Consider the following 20,333-nt stretch of genomic DNA (forward strand, 5'->3'; position numbering starts at 1 on the left):
TAAAAAAATAAATTATATTTTTTATTAATATTTTTATATTTTTTATTAAAATAAATATAAAATATATTGATTTAATATTTCTGTACACAATATTTTTATTTATATTTTTATTAAATATAATTTTATATCTCAATATTTTGATAAATCCAATCTAAGTTTACATATAATCAATTTAAATTAATCAAGTAGATAATTTATATCTTACTTAAACAAGTATAAAAGTTCAAAAAAATTTTAGGCGTCTCAAAAATTTTCCCTAGGTAGGGACAAGAACTAAATGATAAGTACATTTGGGCCAAGCCCACTTATGTAAGGTCAGAATGGGCCACTAACTAGTGCATTAGATATGGCCTCATTAAAAGTAACTGAGAAACGGAGCCCTAAAAGAAACGCAGCAAAAACAAAAAAGCAACGTCATGATCTTTGTTGGTGGCGAAGTAGAATTGAATCGACAGGGATACCACAATCGAATGTTCCGTTTGTGATCGAAACTCTGTTTTCCGATCACTGCCTCAAATCCAAATTTGTAAGTCACGTCTTTCGCTCTGATTTCTAATTCGCACGCATCATCGCATCAAAATGCTTCATGATGATTCTTTTGGCCAGTAGCGGTTTTTGTTAAGGAGATTTTTAAGATGTTCAATCCATCTGAATTGCGATCTAGGGTTTTTTTTTGTTTGTTTTAATTTTTTTTTGAAGGGGTTTTTGTTCTTTTCGATTTATCTTAGGAATCATATTTTCGGTTGTGGTCATCAGTGTTTTTGCTTCCTTCATTACAAGTATAATAACCCGGAAGTGATTTGCCATTGTCATTGAAAATCACGCCTTTAATTATGTCTGTTTCTGTAATCCGTGTGTGGATAATTAGTAGCTGGCACCTTTCTAGTTAGAGATTTATCTTTTTGGATAAATGTAATTATTGAGAAGAAAATAGGTGGAAATTTTCATGAAAAAAGGACAAGAACAAAATCTAGCTAGAAGGGGGAAAAAATGAAGCATAGCTTTCCAGTCTCTCAATATGAGACAGAATTTTCCATGAAAACACTGTGTGCTTTACATTAAACTATCATATAATGCTATTCCAAAAGTTGCTTGTCTAAAAAGCTATCATATTTTAGTGGTGGAGAATCTGTTTGAATCATGTTGATTTATCATTTATGGTTGGATTTCTTGTGGTCTGACTATGATTTGTTTCACAATATTGGCAGGTTTTAATTGTAGCTTTCTGTTTAGTCAAGTGGTGAAATTTTAATTTAGGTTTCAACTCCATAAAGCCATGAGTTTTGTATTCCGGGGAACAAGAGCTGACATAGAAAATGGATTTCCAGGATTTATGCCTGAGCGACGTGCATTGGTATGTAACTTCTATACCAATTATCTGCATATGGATGTCAGTGAAGCTGACTCTTGTGATGATTTATTGCGTCTTTGTTTTTTGAATAAAGGGCTGTCTCATTTTTTATAAAACATTAACTGAAACCAAATATTAATTCCATTGTTTCTTCAGCGTGTTCATCCAGCACGTCCTAGTAATTCCAATTCACTCACTTTCCTCGTCACAGGTACTAAACTTCCGTCATATTATGCGGATGTTTTTCTTTTTTCCCTTTAATTATCTGTATACTGTGTCCTCATTATCCTATTCTGATCATATTGCCTACATTATTCAGTTCTCTTGTTGTTCATGATACTTAACTCGCACCAGATGTCACCAAATTTTCTGGTATGATCTTCTAGAATCTAGATGAGAAATGCAAATGTTTTCCATGTAAACTCTGATTTTAAATGATTAAAGTGATTTATGCCGTCTTCTATTAATTTCTGTCTGCAGCTCTGGTTGGTGCTTGGTGTTTTCTTAATGGCTACAATGTTGAGGATGTATGCAACATGTCAACAGCTTCAAGCACAGGCTCAAGCTCATGCAGCAGCAGCTAGTGGGCTTTTAGGCCACACTGAGCTGCGGTTGCATATGCCGCCATCAATTGCCCTTGCCACCAGAGGACGCCTACAAGGCCTCAGACTTCAACTTGCACTTCTTGATCGGGAGTTTGATGAGCTAGGTCGTGAAATTTTATTCATTTTACCACTTAGCTGTTTAGAACCTTTTGAATCTAATTCTGCAGAACTTTATCAAGGTGTATATTTCACATGTACTAGAGTTATGTAGAATGTTTTATTCATGTAATTTTTTTTACTTTGTACAGATTATGAAACACTAAGGGCTCTTGATTCTGATAATGTTCCTACTGCACCTTCCATGACCGAGGAAGAGATAAATGCACTTCCTGTACACAAATACAAGGTTTCTGGTCCACAAAAGTAAGTAACGGTCAGATTAAATTCTATCTCTAAGAGTAATTCTAATTAGATGTGAACCCCAGTTGTGATAACATTATTATTTATTGCATTCTTCAAAACTGCACCAATTGTTTTCAATAAAAAATTCTTCTAATCTTTATATTTTTATTATTCACCAATTTAAAGGAGCCTGTGACATGATTTTGCAAGATTCTATATACGCTTCTTAGAAATTATAAATTTATAATTCTGGTTTCTTGACAAGAAGCTGCATTTGCTTACAGCAGTGGCACTGGTTCCTCAATGCAACAGGGGTCTTCTTCCACTCCTGCGGAGGTAGCAACTACACCTTTGGTTATTTTGTTTTATTTTGGCTAATTGGCTTAAACAAGTGACATATATTTGCATCCCTTGACAATTCCACTTTTTTCTAGGAGTGTTCATACTTAATATTAGTGCTTGCCTTTCCTGTGCTTTGACTATATTGCATTACCATTATGAACACATGTCAATATCCTCACATTTGTCATTATTGACAACTTTATTTGCCAATTTCTTTAGATAGGTAGTATTTCGTGTATATAAAGTTATTAGGGAATGAAAATCCACTGCCTATATTGTGTATCAGTCTATATGATGCAATATGTTTTGTTCTCTTGTTTGATATATGTTTTTATATTTTTTATGGGGAGCTGATAACAAAAGCTTCTGATCACATGCTTTTCTAGCAAATCTCTATGGTCTGAGCTTAGTGTAGAGTGACAGATTGAAATAACTTATTGCTTCATTTGATTTGTGGCAGAAGAAGCAAGACAATTCAAATGTAGCTGGAAGCATGAAAGCCTCTGATGATGAGCTGACTTGCAGTGTATGTTTGGAGCAAGTTAACATTGGGGATGTACTTCGTAGCTTGCCCTGCTTGCATCAGGTTTATACAATCATCCCATATCTTTAATTTTTATTTGCATAGAAATTTTTTGTTTTCAATTGTATGTGCTTGAGTATCCAAGAGACAGAGAAAATGAGCAATCGGTCAAGGAGAGAAAATTCTGATCAACTGAAGCTGATACTTCAAAAATCTTGTTAAGAGTAAAGACTTAGTATGACAGGTTGCATTATTTAGAAGTGGAAGCTCACTCATCAATTCTATATTACAACCTGAGCTACTTCCTAACTCCAAAGTAGCTACTATACTAGACTAGGTGTATGGTACAGCTGGTGTAGAATGGATACTTAACTAACTATAACAGAATACAACTGCTACTTTGGCCTTCTGATCCTATGTTGCAGGCATAATAATGCTGAATAGTATGAGTTCCAAGACCCTGAGTCTATAAACCAAACAACAGCCTTGAGTCTGCTTTAATTTAGTTAACTCCAACCGGTCACCTTGACCTTTATAAGTTGCTAGAATAGGCTTTACATGTGGCCAACAATTATAATTGAGATTGAAAGTATATCTGATCTTACTGATAGTTGAAATTGGATATCTTGAATTATGTTGCTGGCATGACCCTTCTTGTTATATTGCTTTGAGTTTTTTCAATTTGAGCTGGGCCATTTAGATTGAGACATGGATACAATTGGATTGGCACTATATTTATATTGCTGGCATCTGGACATGTTTCTTGCCTTATTTAGATTTGATGTCCAATTTGTCTTGAGAGTTATTTTACTATGAAGAAAAATTATTTATGCAAAATTTCATTGAAGTTTATAATCTTTATATATATCTGAGGCAATCTGACTGATGCAAAGCTTGTGTTTTTGAAGTTTCATGCGAATTGCATTGATCCCTGGCTGCGACAACAAGGAACATGCCCCGTCTGCAAATTCAGAGCGGGATCTGGGTGGAATGAAAGTGGAGCTAATGATATTGCAGATATGGTTTGATGTCCTACTCTAATTTTTTTTGTGAATGAGGTTCTGATTGTTTTAAACAGCTGTAACTAACGTGAATGCATCAAAACAAGTGGCTTTATGACTAGTAGTTTTGTAATTACAATAGTAGGGATTTGAGGGTTAGCATGTAACAACTATAGAATATGAATCTTATGCTTGCCACTGAAATTACCAAGTTTCTTGGCCTGCTTTTGTACAGCCTATTTTTTACAGTTATTTTTTTCTTCACCTTCCTGGGATCTCTTTTTACGGTTGTTCGGTTAGAAAATTGAAATATACTGATATGGGACACAAATAAGCTTAGGCTATGGCCTATGGAGACTTGTTTTATCTTGTGTCTCTAAAAAGTGAAGACAATTATGACAATATATATACGGTAATATCATGCCATACTGTTGACATCAGCAAGGTTTTCAGCCGCTGATGACTCTCTTTATCTTGTGAGAGTTTTCTTATATAAATAAATAAATCTCAGTTTGATGTTTCTCTTAAGCAAACACATAAGTAGGGATGAAAATGAATAGATTAGGGTAGGGTAGAGTTTAAGTATTTCTAACTTTACAAACTTATTTTTATTTAAACAGACCGTTCAGTACTTTCATATTTTATAATAGAGTAAAGTATCGTTTTTGTCCCCAACGTTTAGGGTAAATTTTATTTGTGTCCCTAACGTTTAAATTGTCTTATTTGTATCTCCAACGTTTGTAAAAGTGATTCAATGTTATCCTGTCATTAATTACACATCATGAACGCTTTAGTTTGAGTTTTAAAAATCTTTTTGAAAAATAGCTCATCAAAAGTTGAAACTAATTCCTACAACATTTACATAATTCACTTTTTTAGGGACATAATTGAATCTAAACATAAATAGTGGGTATAATATTAAAATTAAACACATCTAAGTGAGATCTAATTGAAAATGAATACATACAAGTGAGAATAATTGAAAAATATAATCCGATTTGTTAGTATAATTGATAGTAGGATAACATTGAATCACTTTTATAAATGTTAGAGATACAAATATGACGATTTAAACGTTAAGAACACAAATAAAATTGACTCTAAACATTAGGGACAAAAACGATACTTTACTCTTTATAATATCAAATACTATTTATGTATGATTAGTAAATTGAATTACAGTTGTGTGATGCTAAATATTTGTGCAAAAAAAATAGAAATTTGTTTAAATTTTAACTCGCTCATCTTATGCATATTTGTTTTATGAACTTTTACATAATATATATTTTTTATTAATTTTTTTAATAATATAAGGTTAGATCAGTATTTTTTTTTTAAATTGTAAGGAAAACATTTTTTATAAACAATAGTGATAATACATTCTTATATTCTCTTCAACTTTTGTTTATGGCAAAAACAGGTCACAACCTGCTTATTAGAAAACGTAGAAAAACTGTTTATTTTTTCTGCTTCTCCTTTTTCAGAAACTTTTTTTTAAGAAACACTTATTTTATTCTAAAAAGTAAAAACACAAACAAATGAGGTCATTATGCATTCTCTTACTAGTAGTATTTGGCTCGCATCTTCCATTCTTTCAAAAGTTTTGCAAATAATAAATACGATTAATTGTTTAAAATAAAATCATTTTAACAAATTAATTTAAAGAAATACAACCAAGATGGAAATGGAAAAACTAAAGGAGGCCACTCAAATAAAGACGCTTAAAACGTCTTTTTTTAAAGATGTTTTCATATTGTGTTTTAATTGATTTCTGTATAATTTATTCGATGTTCCTCATCACATATTATTAAATTTCTCAAAAGATTTTCTTTCCAAAAACAATAAAAAATATTTAATTTGGACTAAAACAAAAAGGTAATAGATTAACTATTAGATTTTTTAAAAGATTATTTACATAAAAAATCATATCACATTTATCAATATATATATATATATATATATATATATATATATATATATATATATATATATATATATATATGTTCATACCCTGGCCCAATGTCAAAGGCCCAGGTCCAAATAAAGGCCTAATCTGAAGGATCAAGCCTAGCTAAGTACCGACCTCCACGTAAGTAGTCGGTATCAACCACGACTTGGTATAAAGAAGTCGGATGTGAGATTAGCTGGCAGATAAACACTCATTCAAATGAGTAACCGCCCCTAAAATCTCTCTAACCGCTTCGTAAAGCCATATCTTAACCTCCCCAAGATAATAGGGACGGTTAACACCCTAAAGATACGGCACTACTCCAACGGTGGTTATTGGTTCACCACTATAAATACACTGACACCCCTCAGGTATCTCTAAGTCCAATACTCTCTAGACCTGCTCACACTCTTGCTAACTTAGGCATCGGAGTGTCTTTGCAGGTACCACCCCCCATTCACTCGCGATCACAAGTCGGACGGAGCCTCCCGAGTTGCAGACCCATCCGGAGTTCTCCTCCTTCGCGCACTTGGGCCGTCAAACATCATCCATCTTATTAATCTCCGGTTACCCACCGTAACATTGGCGCCGTTGCCGGGGACCCGAGAGATCATCCATCGATGGCGGATAGATCCCACGAAGAAGGCCATGTGGAAACAGATTCTGAACAGGAGAATCTAGACATGGGGAATGACAATGAAGACATGGCCCAACACCAGGAAGATAACAACCAACACAGAGAGGGTACCTCCGGAGTGAAGAATCCGAAGGTAAATTCCTCGGATGGGCGTGAATCGGAAAAAGGCGGACCATCCCACGTAGCTGAATTAATGGGATTAGTCCATAGCCGCCCGGAACAGTTGGAGCAAGAGCGGGAGAAACAGAAGGAAACTGAAAGGTACCTCAAAGAGGAGATGGAACGGCGAAAAGAGTTATAAAGAAAACTCTTACAGCTAGAATCCTCCCTCAAGAACTCCCGCGACGAACAAGAAGACCACCTCTCGGGCGGAGAAGATCCTTTCAGCGAGGACATAATGAGAGCAAAAGTTCCGAGGAACTTTAAAAGCCCTGATATGGACCTCTATGACGGAACCACGGATCCAAAGCATCATCGAAGCAACTTCAAAAGTCGGATGTATCTAGCTGATGCCTCCGACGCTACGAGATGCAAGGCTTTCCCGACCACCTTATCGAAAGCAGCGATGAAGTGGTTCGATAGCCTTCCCCCGAGATCAATCACCAGCTTTGAGGACCTCTCAAGGAAGTTTTTGATGAGGTTCTCGATCCAGAAAGACAAGGTAAAACATGCACCGAGCCTCCTGGGAATAAAACAGGAGGTCGGAGAGTCTTTACGAGCCTATATGGAAAGGTTCAATAAGGCATGTTTGGAGATCCAAGACCTGCCCACAGAGGCAGTCATAATGGGGCTAGTCAATGGACTCAGAGAAGGCCCCTTCTCACAATCCATATCCAAAAGGCACCCCGTTTCTCTAAGTGATGTACAAGAAAGGGCTGAAAAGTACATCAACATGGAAGAGAATGCAAAATTAAGGGACCTGAGTTGGCGACCTGGACCCCCTCCCTCATCTAAGGAAAGGGAAGTCAAGAAGAAGGAAGAACTCGGTCTCGAGAGGCCCAGAAAATATCACTCTTATACTCCTCTAAAAACTTCTATAGTGGATGTATACAGAGAGATTTGCCACACTGAAAGGCTGCCACCCCCTAGACCTATTAAAAATAAAAAAGGGGGAAGCCGCAGCGATTATTGCGAGTACCATAAAATATATGGTCACTCCACCAACGACTGTTACGACCTCAAAAATGTGATAGAAAAGCTGGCTAGAGAAGGTCGGCTTGATAGATATCTCATGGAAAGGTCGGACGCCCATGGAAAGAGAAAGCGAGATGATATGGATAGAAGAGATCCCCCGCCGCAGACTCTAGAGAGACATATCCATATGATCTCAGGAGGATTTGCGGGAGGCGGCCTCACTAAATCCTCTCGCAAAAGACATCTCAAAAGAGTCTACCAAGTCGAGGAAGAGACACCCGACTTCCCCACTATCTCGTTCACAAAAGAAGATGGGCAAGGGATAATCCCCGGGCACGATGATCCCGTGGTGATAACTATGATCCTAGCCAATGCCCATCTCCACAGAACCCTAGTAGACCAAGGAAGCTCGGCGGACATCCTTTTCAAGCCCGCCTTCGACAAGCTAGGGCTAGATGAAAAAGAGTTGAGAGCCTACCCCGACACCTTATATGGATTAGGGGATACGCCAATAAAGCCACTGGGATTCTTGCCCCTTCACACCACTTTTGGAAGAGGAGAAAAATCAAGGACTCTGAGTATAGACTTCATAGTCATTGATGAAGGGTCAGCCTATAATGCCTTAATCGGCAGAACTACCCTCAATCGCCTCGGGGCAGTGGTATCCACTCCCCACCTTTGCATGAAATTCCCGACCCCAGGAGGAATAGCAACGGTGAGGGGAGATCAAAAATTGGCAAGGAAGTGCTATAACGAAAGCCTAAATCTGAGAGGAAAGGGCAAAGAAGTCCACACCATAGAGCTAGGCGGCACAAGGACCAGAGAAGAGCTGCGACCCCAACCGGGAGGAAAAACCGAGGAGATACAAGTCGGTGAAGAGGAAGGAAAAAACACTTACATAGGAGCCAACCTAGGGGAAACCCTAAAACAAAGGTTGGGTGAACTCCTAAGAGCTAATTCTGACCTCTTCGCATGGAAGGCTTCCGACATGCCCGGGATTGATCCCGAGCTCATGTCCCACAGGCTCTCGGTTTACCTAGGGTTCCGACCTGTACAGCAAAGAAGACGCAAGCTCGGCCCGGAACGAGCCTTAATAGTAGAAGAGCAAGTACAGGCGCTCCTGGAAGCCGGCTTTATTAGAGAGGTAAAATACCCAACGTGGCTAGCCAATGTAGTGCTAGTCAAAAAACAGAATGGTAAATGGAGAATGTGCGTCGACTATACCGACTTGAATAAGGCATGTCCTAAGGACCCTTATCCCCTACCAAGTATTGATACCCTGGTGGACTCCAGCTCGGGGTACCAGTACTTATCATTCATGGACGCCTACTCGGGATATAACCAAATCCCGATGTATGAACCCGATCAGGAGAAAACATCATTCATCACACCTAAAGCCAACTATTGCTACGTGGTCATGCCATTCGGACTAAAGAATACAGGAGCCACGTATCAAAGGCTGATGAATAAAGTGTTTTCCCCCCATCTAGGGAGCCTAATGGAAGTATACGTCGACGACATGTTAGTAAAAACCAAGCAAGAAGTCGACCTCTTATCCGACCTCTCACAAGTCTTCAACACTATAAGGTTGCATGGGATGAGACTAAATCCCTCAAAATGCGCCTTCGCGGTGGAAGCAGGAAAATTTCTAGGATTCATGCTAACACAAAGAGGAATCGAGGCCAATCCCGACAAATGCAGAGCCATCCTAGAAATGAAAAGCCCGACTTGTTTGAGAGAGGTTCAACAGCTCAATGGCCGACTTGCAGCCCTCTCCAGATTTTTGGCAGGATCGACATTAAAATCTCTCCCACTATTTTCCTTATTAAGGAAGGGATGCCAATTCGAATGGACTCTGGAATGCGAGGAGGCGTTCCAAGAGTTCAAAAAGTTATTAAGCCAGCCTCCTATCTTAACCCGACCAATACCGGAAAAAGACCTCGTCCTATACTTATCCGTAGCAAACAGGGCTGTCTCATCAGCCCTGATCAGGGAAGACGAGGTCGGACAACACCCGGTCTATTTTACCAGCAAGGTCCTGCAAGGCCCGGAACTAAGGTACCACAAACTAGAAAAGTTTGCCTACTCCTTAGTGATAGCCTCACGAAGGCTACGACCTTACTTTCAAGCTCACACAATAAGAGTCCGTACGAACCAACCCATGAAGCAAATCCTCCAAAAGACGGATGTTGCAGGGAGAATGGTTCAATGGGCGATAGAGCTCTCCGAGTTTGATTTGAGATATGAAACTCGGACAGCAATTAAAGCCCAATGCCTCGCCGACTTCGTTGCAGAATATGCAGGAGAACAAGAGGAAAAGCCGACTACATGGGAACTCTATGTAGACGGATCCTCCAACAAGACAGGGAGCGGCGCAGGAATAATATTGGTAGATGGAAAAGGAACCCAGATAGAGGTCTCCTTAAAATTTGAATTTCCGGCTTCAAACAACCAGGCAGAATACGAAGCCTTGATCGCCGGATTAAAGTTAGCAGAAGAAATTGGTGCTACAAAGGTGATGATATACAGCGACTCACAGGTGGTGACCTCCCAAATAAGCGGAGAGTATCAGGCAAAGGACCCCAATATGAAAAAGTACTTAGAAAAAACCTTGGAGCACCTTGGGCACTTCGCGGAAACCGAGGTTAAACATATAACTCGGGATCTAAATAGCCGAGCTGATGCCCTATCCAAGTTAGCAAGTACCAAACCAGGAGGAAACAACAAAAGCCTGATTCAAGAAACCCTCCAAAAGCCCTCGGTATCCAAAACGGAAGATAGACAAGAGGCACTTGAGGTAGTCGGTTCAAACCTCGGATGGATGAATCCCTTAGTCGAATACCTGAAATTCGACATCCTCCCTAAGGAGGAGAAAGAAGCTAAAAAGATCCGAAGGGAAGCACAACATTATACTTTGGTGAGAAATGCCCTTTACAGAAGAGGGATATCAACGCCATTGCTAAAGTGCGTACCGACCTCAAGAACCACCGAGGTGTTGGAGGAAGTACATAGTGGGATCTGCGGAAACCATCTCGGAGCAAGGTCGCTGGCCAGGAAAATAATCCGAGCAGGATTCTATTGGCCAACCTTGCAGAGAGATGCCACCGACTTTGTGAAAAAATGCCAACCATGTCAGATGCACGCAAATTTCCACGTAGCTCCACCAGAAGAGCTCATCAGTATCACTTCTCCCTGGCCTTTTGCAAAATGGGGAATGGATTTGTTAGGTCCTTTTCCCCAAGTACCAGGACAAGTCAAGTACTTGATCGTGGAAATAGACTACTTCACAAAGTGGATAGAAGCAGAACCATTAGCCACTATCACCGCTCAAAGAAGTCGCAGATTCCTCTACAAAAACATCATCAAAAGGTATGGAATACCTTATTCCATCACTATAGATAATGGAACCCAATTTACCGATGCCACCTTCAGAAGCCTAGTAGCCAGTCTAAAGATCAAGCACCAATTCACCTCGGTGGAACACCCACAAGCCAATGGGCAAGCCGAGGCAGCTAACAAGGTCATACTGGCAGGACTAAAGAAGAGACTACAGGAAGCAAAGGGAGCTTGGGCTGAAGAGCTCCCTCAGGTGCTATGGGCTTATAGGACAACTCCCCAATCCGCCACAGGAGAAACACCCTTCAGATTAGTCTATGGCGTAGAAGCCATGATTCCGATAGAAATCAATGAGCAAAGCCCAAGGGTAATTCTCCATGACGAGGTCGGAAATATACAGGGGCACAAAGAGGAGCTCGACTTGCTCCCCGAAGTCCGAGAAGGTGCCCAGATAAGAGAAGCAGCATTAAAGCAAAGGATGACTACCAGGTACAACAAGAAAGTCATTCGAAGAATATTTGCCTTAAATGACCTGGTCCTAATCAGAAACGACATTGGAGTCAACAAGTCAGGAGAAGGAAAGCTCGCCGCAAACTGGAAAGGGCCATACAAAATCAAGGAAGTGCTAGGGAAAGGTTATTATAGAGTAACCGACCTGAATGGCACTGAGCTACCAAGGTCGTGGCATGCTTGTAATATGAAAAGGTACTACAGTTAAAAGCGAACTCTACTCCCTGATGTACTCTTTTCCCAACTTCATGATTTTTTTCCCAAAAAGGGTTTTTTCTGGAGAAGGGTTTTTAACGAGGCATCATAGTAGAGGCTAAGGGAAAATAGGCTATCAAGACCCTTAGTAGCAAGAAGGTACCTTCCTAATCAATAAAGATCTTTTTTCATTTACAATATCTCTTATAATATCCTACTTTATTTTTTCTAAGTTTTTCTACGAAACGCGCCGACTTAAGCTCGACAAAACGTGAAAATCCCATGAACTGACCTAGATGGTCGTCAGGATAAAACGACGAGGTACAAGTCGGCGTAAAGAGGTTATATGAGTTGATCGTAAGAACTCAGAAACCATCCGACTCTTAAGTCGAGATGAAAATCCGAGTAAAACAAACTCGAAAGAGCTCCGAGTAAAAGAAAACCGAGCTCCGAGTAAAAGAAAAACGCATCGCAAAGATAACCTAAGTCATGAAAACTCATCAAAAAGCAAAGTTGAGTATAAAGGATACCAAAAAGAGATTGAAAAACCTAGGATCGAAGGTTACGTAAAAAGCCCTCAAGCTAAAGGGCTCGAAAAAGCAAGACAAGCCAAGAAAAAGGTTTTCAGAAAAAAGATCAAAAAGGGTTCTTCGAAATATCAAAAACAGAAAAGCATACACGCACAAGGTAACTTAAACCCTTATCCAAAAAAGGGCATTCACTTTTGTTTAAAAACCCTTATCCAAAAAAGGGCACAGATCAGAATATTTTGTTTACGGCCTTAAAAGGCCAAAGGGAAATTGTTCACACAACCACCAACAATGAATAAGTTTAAAAAAGGGGGGACCCACAGGCCGGGCCCCCATATAGCCATAAAAAACAAAGTTATCTTTTCAAGGGAGTAGAGGAATCACCACCGCCAGACTCAGGAGGGGCGCCACCAGGACCAGTCGGAGGAACGGAGGAAGAACTCGGAGCATCTTTAGAACGAGGAGGAGACTCAATAATCCTCTGCCCCCGAGTCTTCAGATCCGACTCAGAAACAACCTCGGGAACAGGAGGATCAACGATGGTGCCATCAATAACTACCTTGTCGGGATGTAAAGGAGAAAGATCCAGGTCGGGAGCGATAACTCTGACTTGTTCCAGGAAAATTCTCCAAGACTCCTCGGCCCCATCAGCAATAGAGTCCTCCAACTCGGCGTATGCGTTCCGAGAATTCACCAAGTCCTTCCTCACAGCAACAATATCTTGAAATAAACTGTGGTAGCTGTCTTGTGTTGTTTTCCTCAAATTTGCCTCCAAAGTGCATTGAGCCCGCAGCTTACTCTCCTCCTCCTTAAGGTGATCCCTCTCCTTCCTCAATTTATCTCTCTCCTCCTTCAACTCTTTCTCATGTTTTTCATAGATAAGAAGTCTCCCCTCCAACTCCTCAACCTTCGAGGATGCCCCCAAAGAGCTGAGGGGAGTCTTCTCAAAAATGTCCAAAAGTTTGCCACAAACACCCGCCGCCCTAAAACTCTCCTCGGCCAGAGCGGTGAGGTGGTTCCGAACAGAAACATCATCCATGCTTATATAAGGATAGATGTTCTTTCGGACGAATGCAAGAGCATCCGCCTTAACCCCACCATCCAAAGAAGAGCTAGACTCTGAAGTCTTGCGCTTCTTCTTCTCTGGCTCGGAAAGAAGTTGGGCAGAAGGGAGTGGCCGAGATAGAGTTGAAGAAGAAATTATAATAGGTTGAGAGGGAGTGCCTGTATTCTTAGGAGGAGGAGGAGGAGAGACGACTGCTTTGGCACCCCCGGACCTAGCCCGGGACTTCGCTTTAGCCTCCTGGACCCTTTGATAAGCCTCCTGAGCATTCTTCCTTGCCATATCTACAAGAAAAACAACTAACAATTATAAGTCGGCTAAACATTCAAGTCGATAGAAACAACTCGGAAATAAGGAATGCATGTACTACCTAATTGAGATTGAACAAAAGTCGGCGTTCCCTGGAGGATTTTCCTGGTATCCAAGTATGGGGCCCTCCCCCACGCTTCTCGGAAAAACCCCACAATAGCCGCCTCCACCTCATCCAGGTCATCTAGACCATACTTTTCACAAGAGGAAGGCGGCAACCAATAAAGGGGGAAGCGAGGGGAGGAATGCTCATCCAGGAAAAAGGGGTGGTGACCCTCTACGGCTTGAACTTTGAAAAAGTAGTTTTTGAAGTCATGAAAAGATTCGTCGAAAAGGGTGAAAATCCTCCGACCTTGTATGGCTCGGAAGGATACCCATTGCTGTTTGTTGTTTAGCCCACTAAAGGGCTTAGTCATATGAAAAAGAAAGAAGAAAATCCTCAAAGAGGTCGGAAAGTCCAGAGCGTGGCTAATAAACTGATAGATCTTCAAAAAACCCCAAGAATTGGGGTGAAGTTGAGTAGGGGCAACTCTACAGTGGTGCAAAACAGATATCTCGAAATCTGAGAAAGGAAGAAAAACACCCAAGCGGGTGATCATACATTCATACATGAAGAAAAAATGAGGGGCCGCCTCATTAACTCTCCCAAAACAGACCCGGTCTTCAGGACCCGGGATGATCAGTTCATATTTTGGCTCGTCCTCCTCCGAAGTACAGAGCCTGTGATGAGTACGAAGATGAGTGATAAACTCAGCATCGACCAACGGTTCCTCCCCAAGGACCGTAACATCAACCCACTGAGAAAGAACGTCTACGGAAGCCATTTTTTATATATAAAGAAAAGTGGCAGAAACCTACAAAAGGGAAAAAGAAAAAGAAAAATAAAAAAACACGGCCCCTAAAGAGGAGAGATACGAAGCTAGAATCTACAGGTCAACCTATCCACTCACAAAACAAAACATGCAAACATAAGGCATGACATGGAAGAAACAAAACTAACCTTTATCCGAAGAAATGAAGGCTGGAGAGAACGGAAATCTTCGAACACAAGAATGCAGCACGAGCAGGGAAAGAAAAAGTTTGAAAGATCGCAGAAACGGAAAAATGAAAGAGAGGGAAAGTATTTATAAACATGCTGAGGGGCATAATGGTAAAAGCGGAGCAGTCATTAATGAGATTGCACCGTTACCAAAGCCCTCAATGCTTCCCCAACGGACACAATGTTTGAATTGACGTAACTGTCAGAAACAAAGGGTCGCGAAAATCACGTCGGTTTCTAAGACCCAAGTTTCATCCAAGTAAATCGACTACAAACCCGAGTTAAATACTTGAACCCAAAATTTAAAGGAAATTTGGGCTCAAGTAGGGGCACTGTTCATACCCTGGCCCAATGTCAAAGGCCCAGGTCCAAATAAAGGCCTAATCTGAAGGATCAAGCCTAGCTAAGTACCGACCTCCACGTAAGTAGTCGGTATCAACCACGACTTGGTATAAAGAAGTCGGATGTGAGATTAGCTGGCAGATAAACACTCATTCAAATGAGTAACCGCCCCTAAAATCTCTCTAACCGCTTCGTAAAGCCATATCTTAACCTCCCCAAGATAATAAGGACGGTTAACACCCTAAAGATACGGCACTACTCCAACGGTGGTTATTGGTTCACCACTATAAATACACTGACACCCCTCAGGTATCTCTAAGTCCAATACTCTCTAGACCTGCTCACACTCTTGCTAACTTAGGCATCGGAGTGTCTTTGCAGGTACCACCCCCCATTCACTCGCGATCACAAGTCGGACGGAGCCTCCCGAGTTGCAGACCCATCCGGAGTTCTCCTCCTTCGCGCACTTGGGCCGTCAAACATCATCCATCTTATTAATCTCCAGTTACCCACCGTAACAATATATATATATAACAAGCTCTTAAAATTTTTATAAATAAAAAATAATTAATTTTTATTCGTATAATATATAAAACAATTACTATATTATTATTATATTATAGATTAAAATTTACTAATTTAAATTTTGTTTTTATTTTTAATATAAGCATTAGAAATAAATAGTTTTTTTATAACAAGATGTAATGTAACAAAATATATATAATATTAATTAGTTTTTAAAAAATTCTGAAAAGATGGTTTTTTTTTTCTAATAAAGTGTTATTAAAAAATTAACATTATAAAAACTAATTTCAACCAATATGATATAATAGGTTATTAAATATATTTAATAGAAAATACATTGAATATAAATTTTTATTGAGTTTAAATTTTAAATAATTTTTAATTGAATTTCGAATATTTTTATTTTAAAGAGTTAGAATATTTTAACATTATTTTTTTCGTATCTTTTTAATTGAGTCTTTGATTTTTTAAATTATAAACCTTATTTATAATTAAGAGTAATGTTTTAACACCACCAATTAGTCACACATATAAAAATACAAGAACAATTCTATTGTCATAATTATAATCTAACTTTATAAGAAATACAATACAATGAAACTATATATAAATAATATAACTAAATTTTATCTACATCTATAGTCACATTTCATAAATAATGTAATTAAATTATATTTATGTTTATAATTAAAATATGAATAAAAATACAAAAAATTATCAGAATGGTTAATTTGTTTCGTTCATAATTTTTTATTATTTTTGTTGTGAAAAGTTTAATTATTTTAATAATTAATTATTTTTTAAAAAAGATAATTGAATAACACAAAAAAGTCTTATTAAGAGTAATTTATTTATATATGATTAAAAAAATTGAATAATTATATACGGTAAAAAATTAATATTATTAAAAAATAAAAATAAAATTTATTTTAAAATTAAAAATAAAGTTTATTTAAAAATAAAATTAAAAATCATGGTTTTTTTTTTCAAAATTTATCTACGAGTAATTCTATAAATATTTTATGATGAATAAAAATATTAAACTCGTACTAAAATTTATTCTAATAAAATTTATTTTTATGCTACTAAACGTTAAATAAACTATTGAAAAGAATTTTGTTTCCTCCATTAGAGAAGAATGATAAACTTCCATACTTCTATTATGTTATGACAATAATTTGGCCTGTTATTTTTTAGTAATAATAATAATAATAATTTGTGCAAAAAAATAGAAATTTGTTTAAATTTTAACTCGCTCATCTTATGCATATTTGTTTTATGAACTTTTACATAATATATATTTTTTATTAATTTTTTTAATAAGGTTAGATCAGTATTTTTTTTTTAAATTGTAAGGAAAACATTTTTTTTATAAACAATAGTGATAATACATTCTTATATTCTCTTCAACTTTTGTTTACGGCAAAAACAGGTCACAACCTGCTTATTAGAAAACGTAGAAAAACTGTTTATTTTTTCTGCTTCTCCTTTTTCAGAAACGTTTTTTTTTTAAGAAACTCTTATTTTATTCTAAAAAGTAAAAACACAAACAAATGAGGTCATTATGCATTTTCTTACTAGTAGTATTTGGCTCGCATCTTCCATTCTTTCAAAAGTTTTGCAAATAATAAATACGATTAATTGTTTAAAATAAAATCATTTTAACAAATTAATTTAAAGAAATACAACCAAGATGGAAATGGAAAAACCAAAATACCAACTTCATTCCTTTGTTGTACCTAAATTCATAGTATACAAAAAAAGATATCATATGCTTAACCGACCGGATAATCAACTCAGCAACAGAGCAAGGAAAATTATGCTATAGGATCTTTTAGAATACTATTGCAATAAGAAAACGTCATTTAATGATTATTGTCTTTGTTCATTCTAAAGTACCAAAACCTATAATATTTTGTATCATTAATGTGGCATTTGATTCCTACATTGTTCAGTATAGACTCCTGGGTAAGGGATAAAAGACACTAGTAGCTATCTGATTAACACCCTACTTTCCTTTCCCTTTGCCCTTTCCTTTCTTGGATTCTAACTTGGCTTGCACACGAGCAGCAGCCGCCGCCTTTGCTTCTTCTCTCTTCTTCTTCTCTTCCTCCTTCGCAGCAGCTGCCATTTCTCTTTGCTTCTTTATCTCTCTTTCATTTCCATGTCAAATAATAGACACACCAAATTACTTTCCAAGAAAAACTAGCATACATCCTAGCCAAAATAGAAAGAAAGAAAAAACCAACCCTAAACTTTTGAGAAGTTCAGATGCAATAAAATGGTTGGTGTAACATGTGCTACTTACTCTAGCCTAGCCCTCTCCTCTGAAACACTTCCGAGGCTTGATCCCTTACGGGGTCGACAGGCAACTAGCTCAACTTCGAAGACTAGTGTCGCACTGCGATGCAATAAAAATAGATCATAAATTTGTATACACAGTTAGATGCAACTTCTCATGATAATCAAATTTAGATGAAAAACCAAGCTGTAAGAAATAACCAACTTTCTCTTGAATCATTGCAGCTTTTTCATTTCTCTTAGTTGAATGTTTCGTTAAAGAAAATATGTAACAATAGTTATGTACGCGAGCAAAACAATTTAAGCAAAATGAGGTTAGTACCCAGGGGGAATATCTGGTGGCGCTCCTGCACTACCATACGCATACTCTGGCTTGCATGTTATTTTTGCAATTTCTCCAACCTAATAAAACCAGCAAAAATCATAAGATGGTGAAAAGCTTTTATTTTAAGGTTACACCTCATGAAAAGTGTGTTTGGTTTAACCTTCATGGTTCTCACAGCAATGTCCCAAGCCCTGATAACACTGCCACTTCCAATCTCAAAAGTGAAGATAGAGTTATCCTCATGTGTTGTGTCAAATACTTCACCAGTATCAGCAAGTGTGCCTTCATAATGCACTGGCATGGAAAACAATATTACAAAGGTGCTCTAATAATTTTACTCTCGACAAGCCGATAGAATAGAACAAGTTATAAAAGTAAATTGCCAAAACTGCTTCTAGGACAACTATAGCAATAGAGAATAATCTCATCCATAGAAGCTAACCATGAGATATGTCTAAACCAATTATTTAGAGTAACATATATAATCATCAATCATCCAATATTGTAGTTGATAAAGTATGAAAGACAGAAAATCACTCATCACTTGATGAGTGGAACAAGGCTATGAATCAAGTATTAACATAACATTAACAGGCACAAGCATTACCATCAACAAGAGGAAAATCTTCTGTTGGAGACACAGCATCCAGCTTGCTTTTTATCAGAATGGTTTTAGTGACTCCTCCATCACCAGTCAAATCAATTGCATCACCCATGGTTTACACACTATTAAGATCACAAGAAAAAGAATAAAATAAGATAACAACAACGTATGGATAAGTTATGCACTCTCTTGCCCCTTACAAGAATTATAAGAATTTCATCCCAAAAGGTAAGCTCAAAGAGGGAGGGTTATCCCTATCACACTAAGCACAAATCACTGGGAATCATGCAAGAGAAAACAAAGGAAGAAAGAAATGGAGAGTCTCAGAGACAAGGGGATGAAACTTATCTACAGCATAGCAGTTTTAACCATATAAGCATATCCCTAATTCCCAATGAACTACATTCATAATAAAACTAAACTGCGCCACGCAATTAACTCTAAATAATAATAAAAACAAGAACATCATGCAATTGCAATCCCTCACAAGACAAATTAAAACTAATAGACATTAAACCTGTATTCCTATTCCTATTTCTATTCTAATATTCTCTACCAAGATTACGCAACTTTCGATTCCCAAATTTCAAAATTGAACTTGAATTTCACCATTCATACACTAAAAAGATTCAATCTTTGCAGCATATCAGAGCCATTCTCGCAAAGGGTAAAACCAAACAATTCTCAAGAACCATTAATAAAATATGACAAGAATTTAGCAGAGAGTGGCGAAGAGTCAACGATACCGAGAGTGATGAACCCCTTCTTCAGCTGAAGGAACAAGAAGAAAAAGTAGGAAAGGAAGAAGCCTCTGAAAGGAACCGGGTTACCGAATCGACGTTGAGTGATGAAACTGAAGAGTTTTTGAGAAGTTGTGTGGCCATATGCGTTCTTTGAAGCTATATACGAAAATGGAGCAAGGATGCCGTTAAATACCGCATTGGGAATCAGGGAATCTAGATTCCTCACGCGCATCATTGGCGCGTGAAAAAAGTGAAATGGAAAATACATTTTTTTTATTTTTTTTTTATAAAATCTTTAAGATATTAAATATGAAAAGTGATATTCTTCAACTAACGAAATAGTGAGAAACAGTGAGACAGGAAGAGCATACATTATTTTTCTATCATTTTAAGATAATAATAATAATAATAATAATAATAATAATAATAATAATAATAATAATAATAATAATATACAATTATTTTGCATCTCTTTTACTAATTTAACAATTATACAACTTTTTGTATATATCATTTTTATATTTTGTTATAGGAAAGTAATTGGCTGAATTTAGAAGGACAAAATAGAAGAAATTTTTAAGTTATTTATGTATAATAATTTTCAAGAGTTATCATTAACACTTTTGTT

At 37.6% G+C, this 20,333-nt stretch overlaps 2 protein-coding genes across 5 annotated transcripts; one reads left to right on the forward strand and one right to left on the reverse strand.

Annotated features, from left to right (window-relative positions):
- Positions 1 to 365: 365 nt before the first annotated feature.
- LOC112702489 (E3 ubiquitin-protein ligase SDIR1) lies at positions 366 to 4,428 on the forward strand. Of its 4 annotated transcripts, none has more exons than XM_025753540.3 (9): positions 366 to 526; positions 1,209 to 1,354; positions 1,508 to 1,562; positions 1,671 to 1,723; positions 1,832 to 2,060; positions 2,205 to 2,319; positions 2,583 to 2,634; positions 3,101 to 3,226; positions 4,072 to 4,428. In XM_025753540.3, the coding sequence occupies exons 2-9, from the start codon at positions 1,277 to 1,279 to the stop codon at positions 4,189 to 4,191; spliced, it is 828 nt and encodes a 275-aa protein (XP_025609325.1). In that variant the 5' UTR covers positions 366 to 526; positions 1,209 to 1,276; the 3' UTR covers positions 4,192 to 4,428. The 4 variants fall into 4 exon arrangements, with proteins under 4 accessions (XP_025609325.1, XP_072056069.1, XP_025609326.1 ...); XM_072199968.1 differs by having other exon boundaries at positions 3,104 to 3,226; XM_025753541.3 differs by having other exon boundaries at positions 2,586 to 2,634.
- Positions 4,429 to 17,577: 13,149 nt separating this feature from the next.
- Positions 17,578 to 19,960, reverse strand: LOC112702490 (peptidyl-prolyl cis-trans isomerase FKBP20-1). The gene is made up of 6 exons (XM_025753542.2): positions 19,709 to 19,960; positions 18,966 to 19,084; positions 18,519 to 18,652; positions 18,356 to 18,435; positions 18,041 to 18,133; positions 17,578 to 17,885 (listed from the first exon to the last, which is right to left on the reverse strand). Exons 2-6 carry the CDS (start codon positions 19,072 to 19,074, stop codon positions 17,741 to 17,743), a joined length of 561 nt encoding a protein of 186 aa, XP_025609327.1. The 5' UTR covers positions 19,075 to 19,084; positions 19,709 to 19,960; the 3' UTR covers positions 17,578 to 17,740.
- Between the last annotated feature and the right edge of the window lie 373 nt (positions 19,961 to 20,333).

Source organism: Arachis hypogaea, chromosome 7, assembly GCF_003086295.3.
Source record: "Arachis hypogaea cultivar Tifrunner chromosome 7, arahy.Tifrunner.gnm2.J5K5, whole genome shotgun sequence".
NCBI classification, from domain to species: Eukaryota; Viridiplantae; Streptophyta; class Magnoliopsida; order Fabales; family Fabaceae; genus Arachis; species Arachis hypogaea.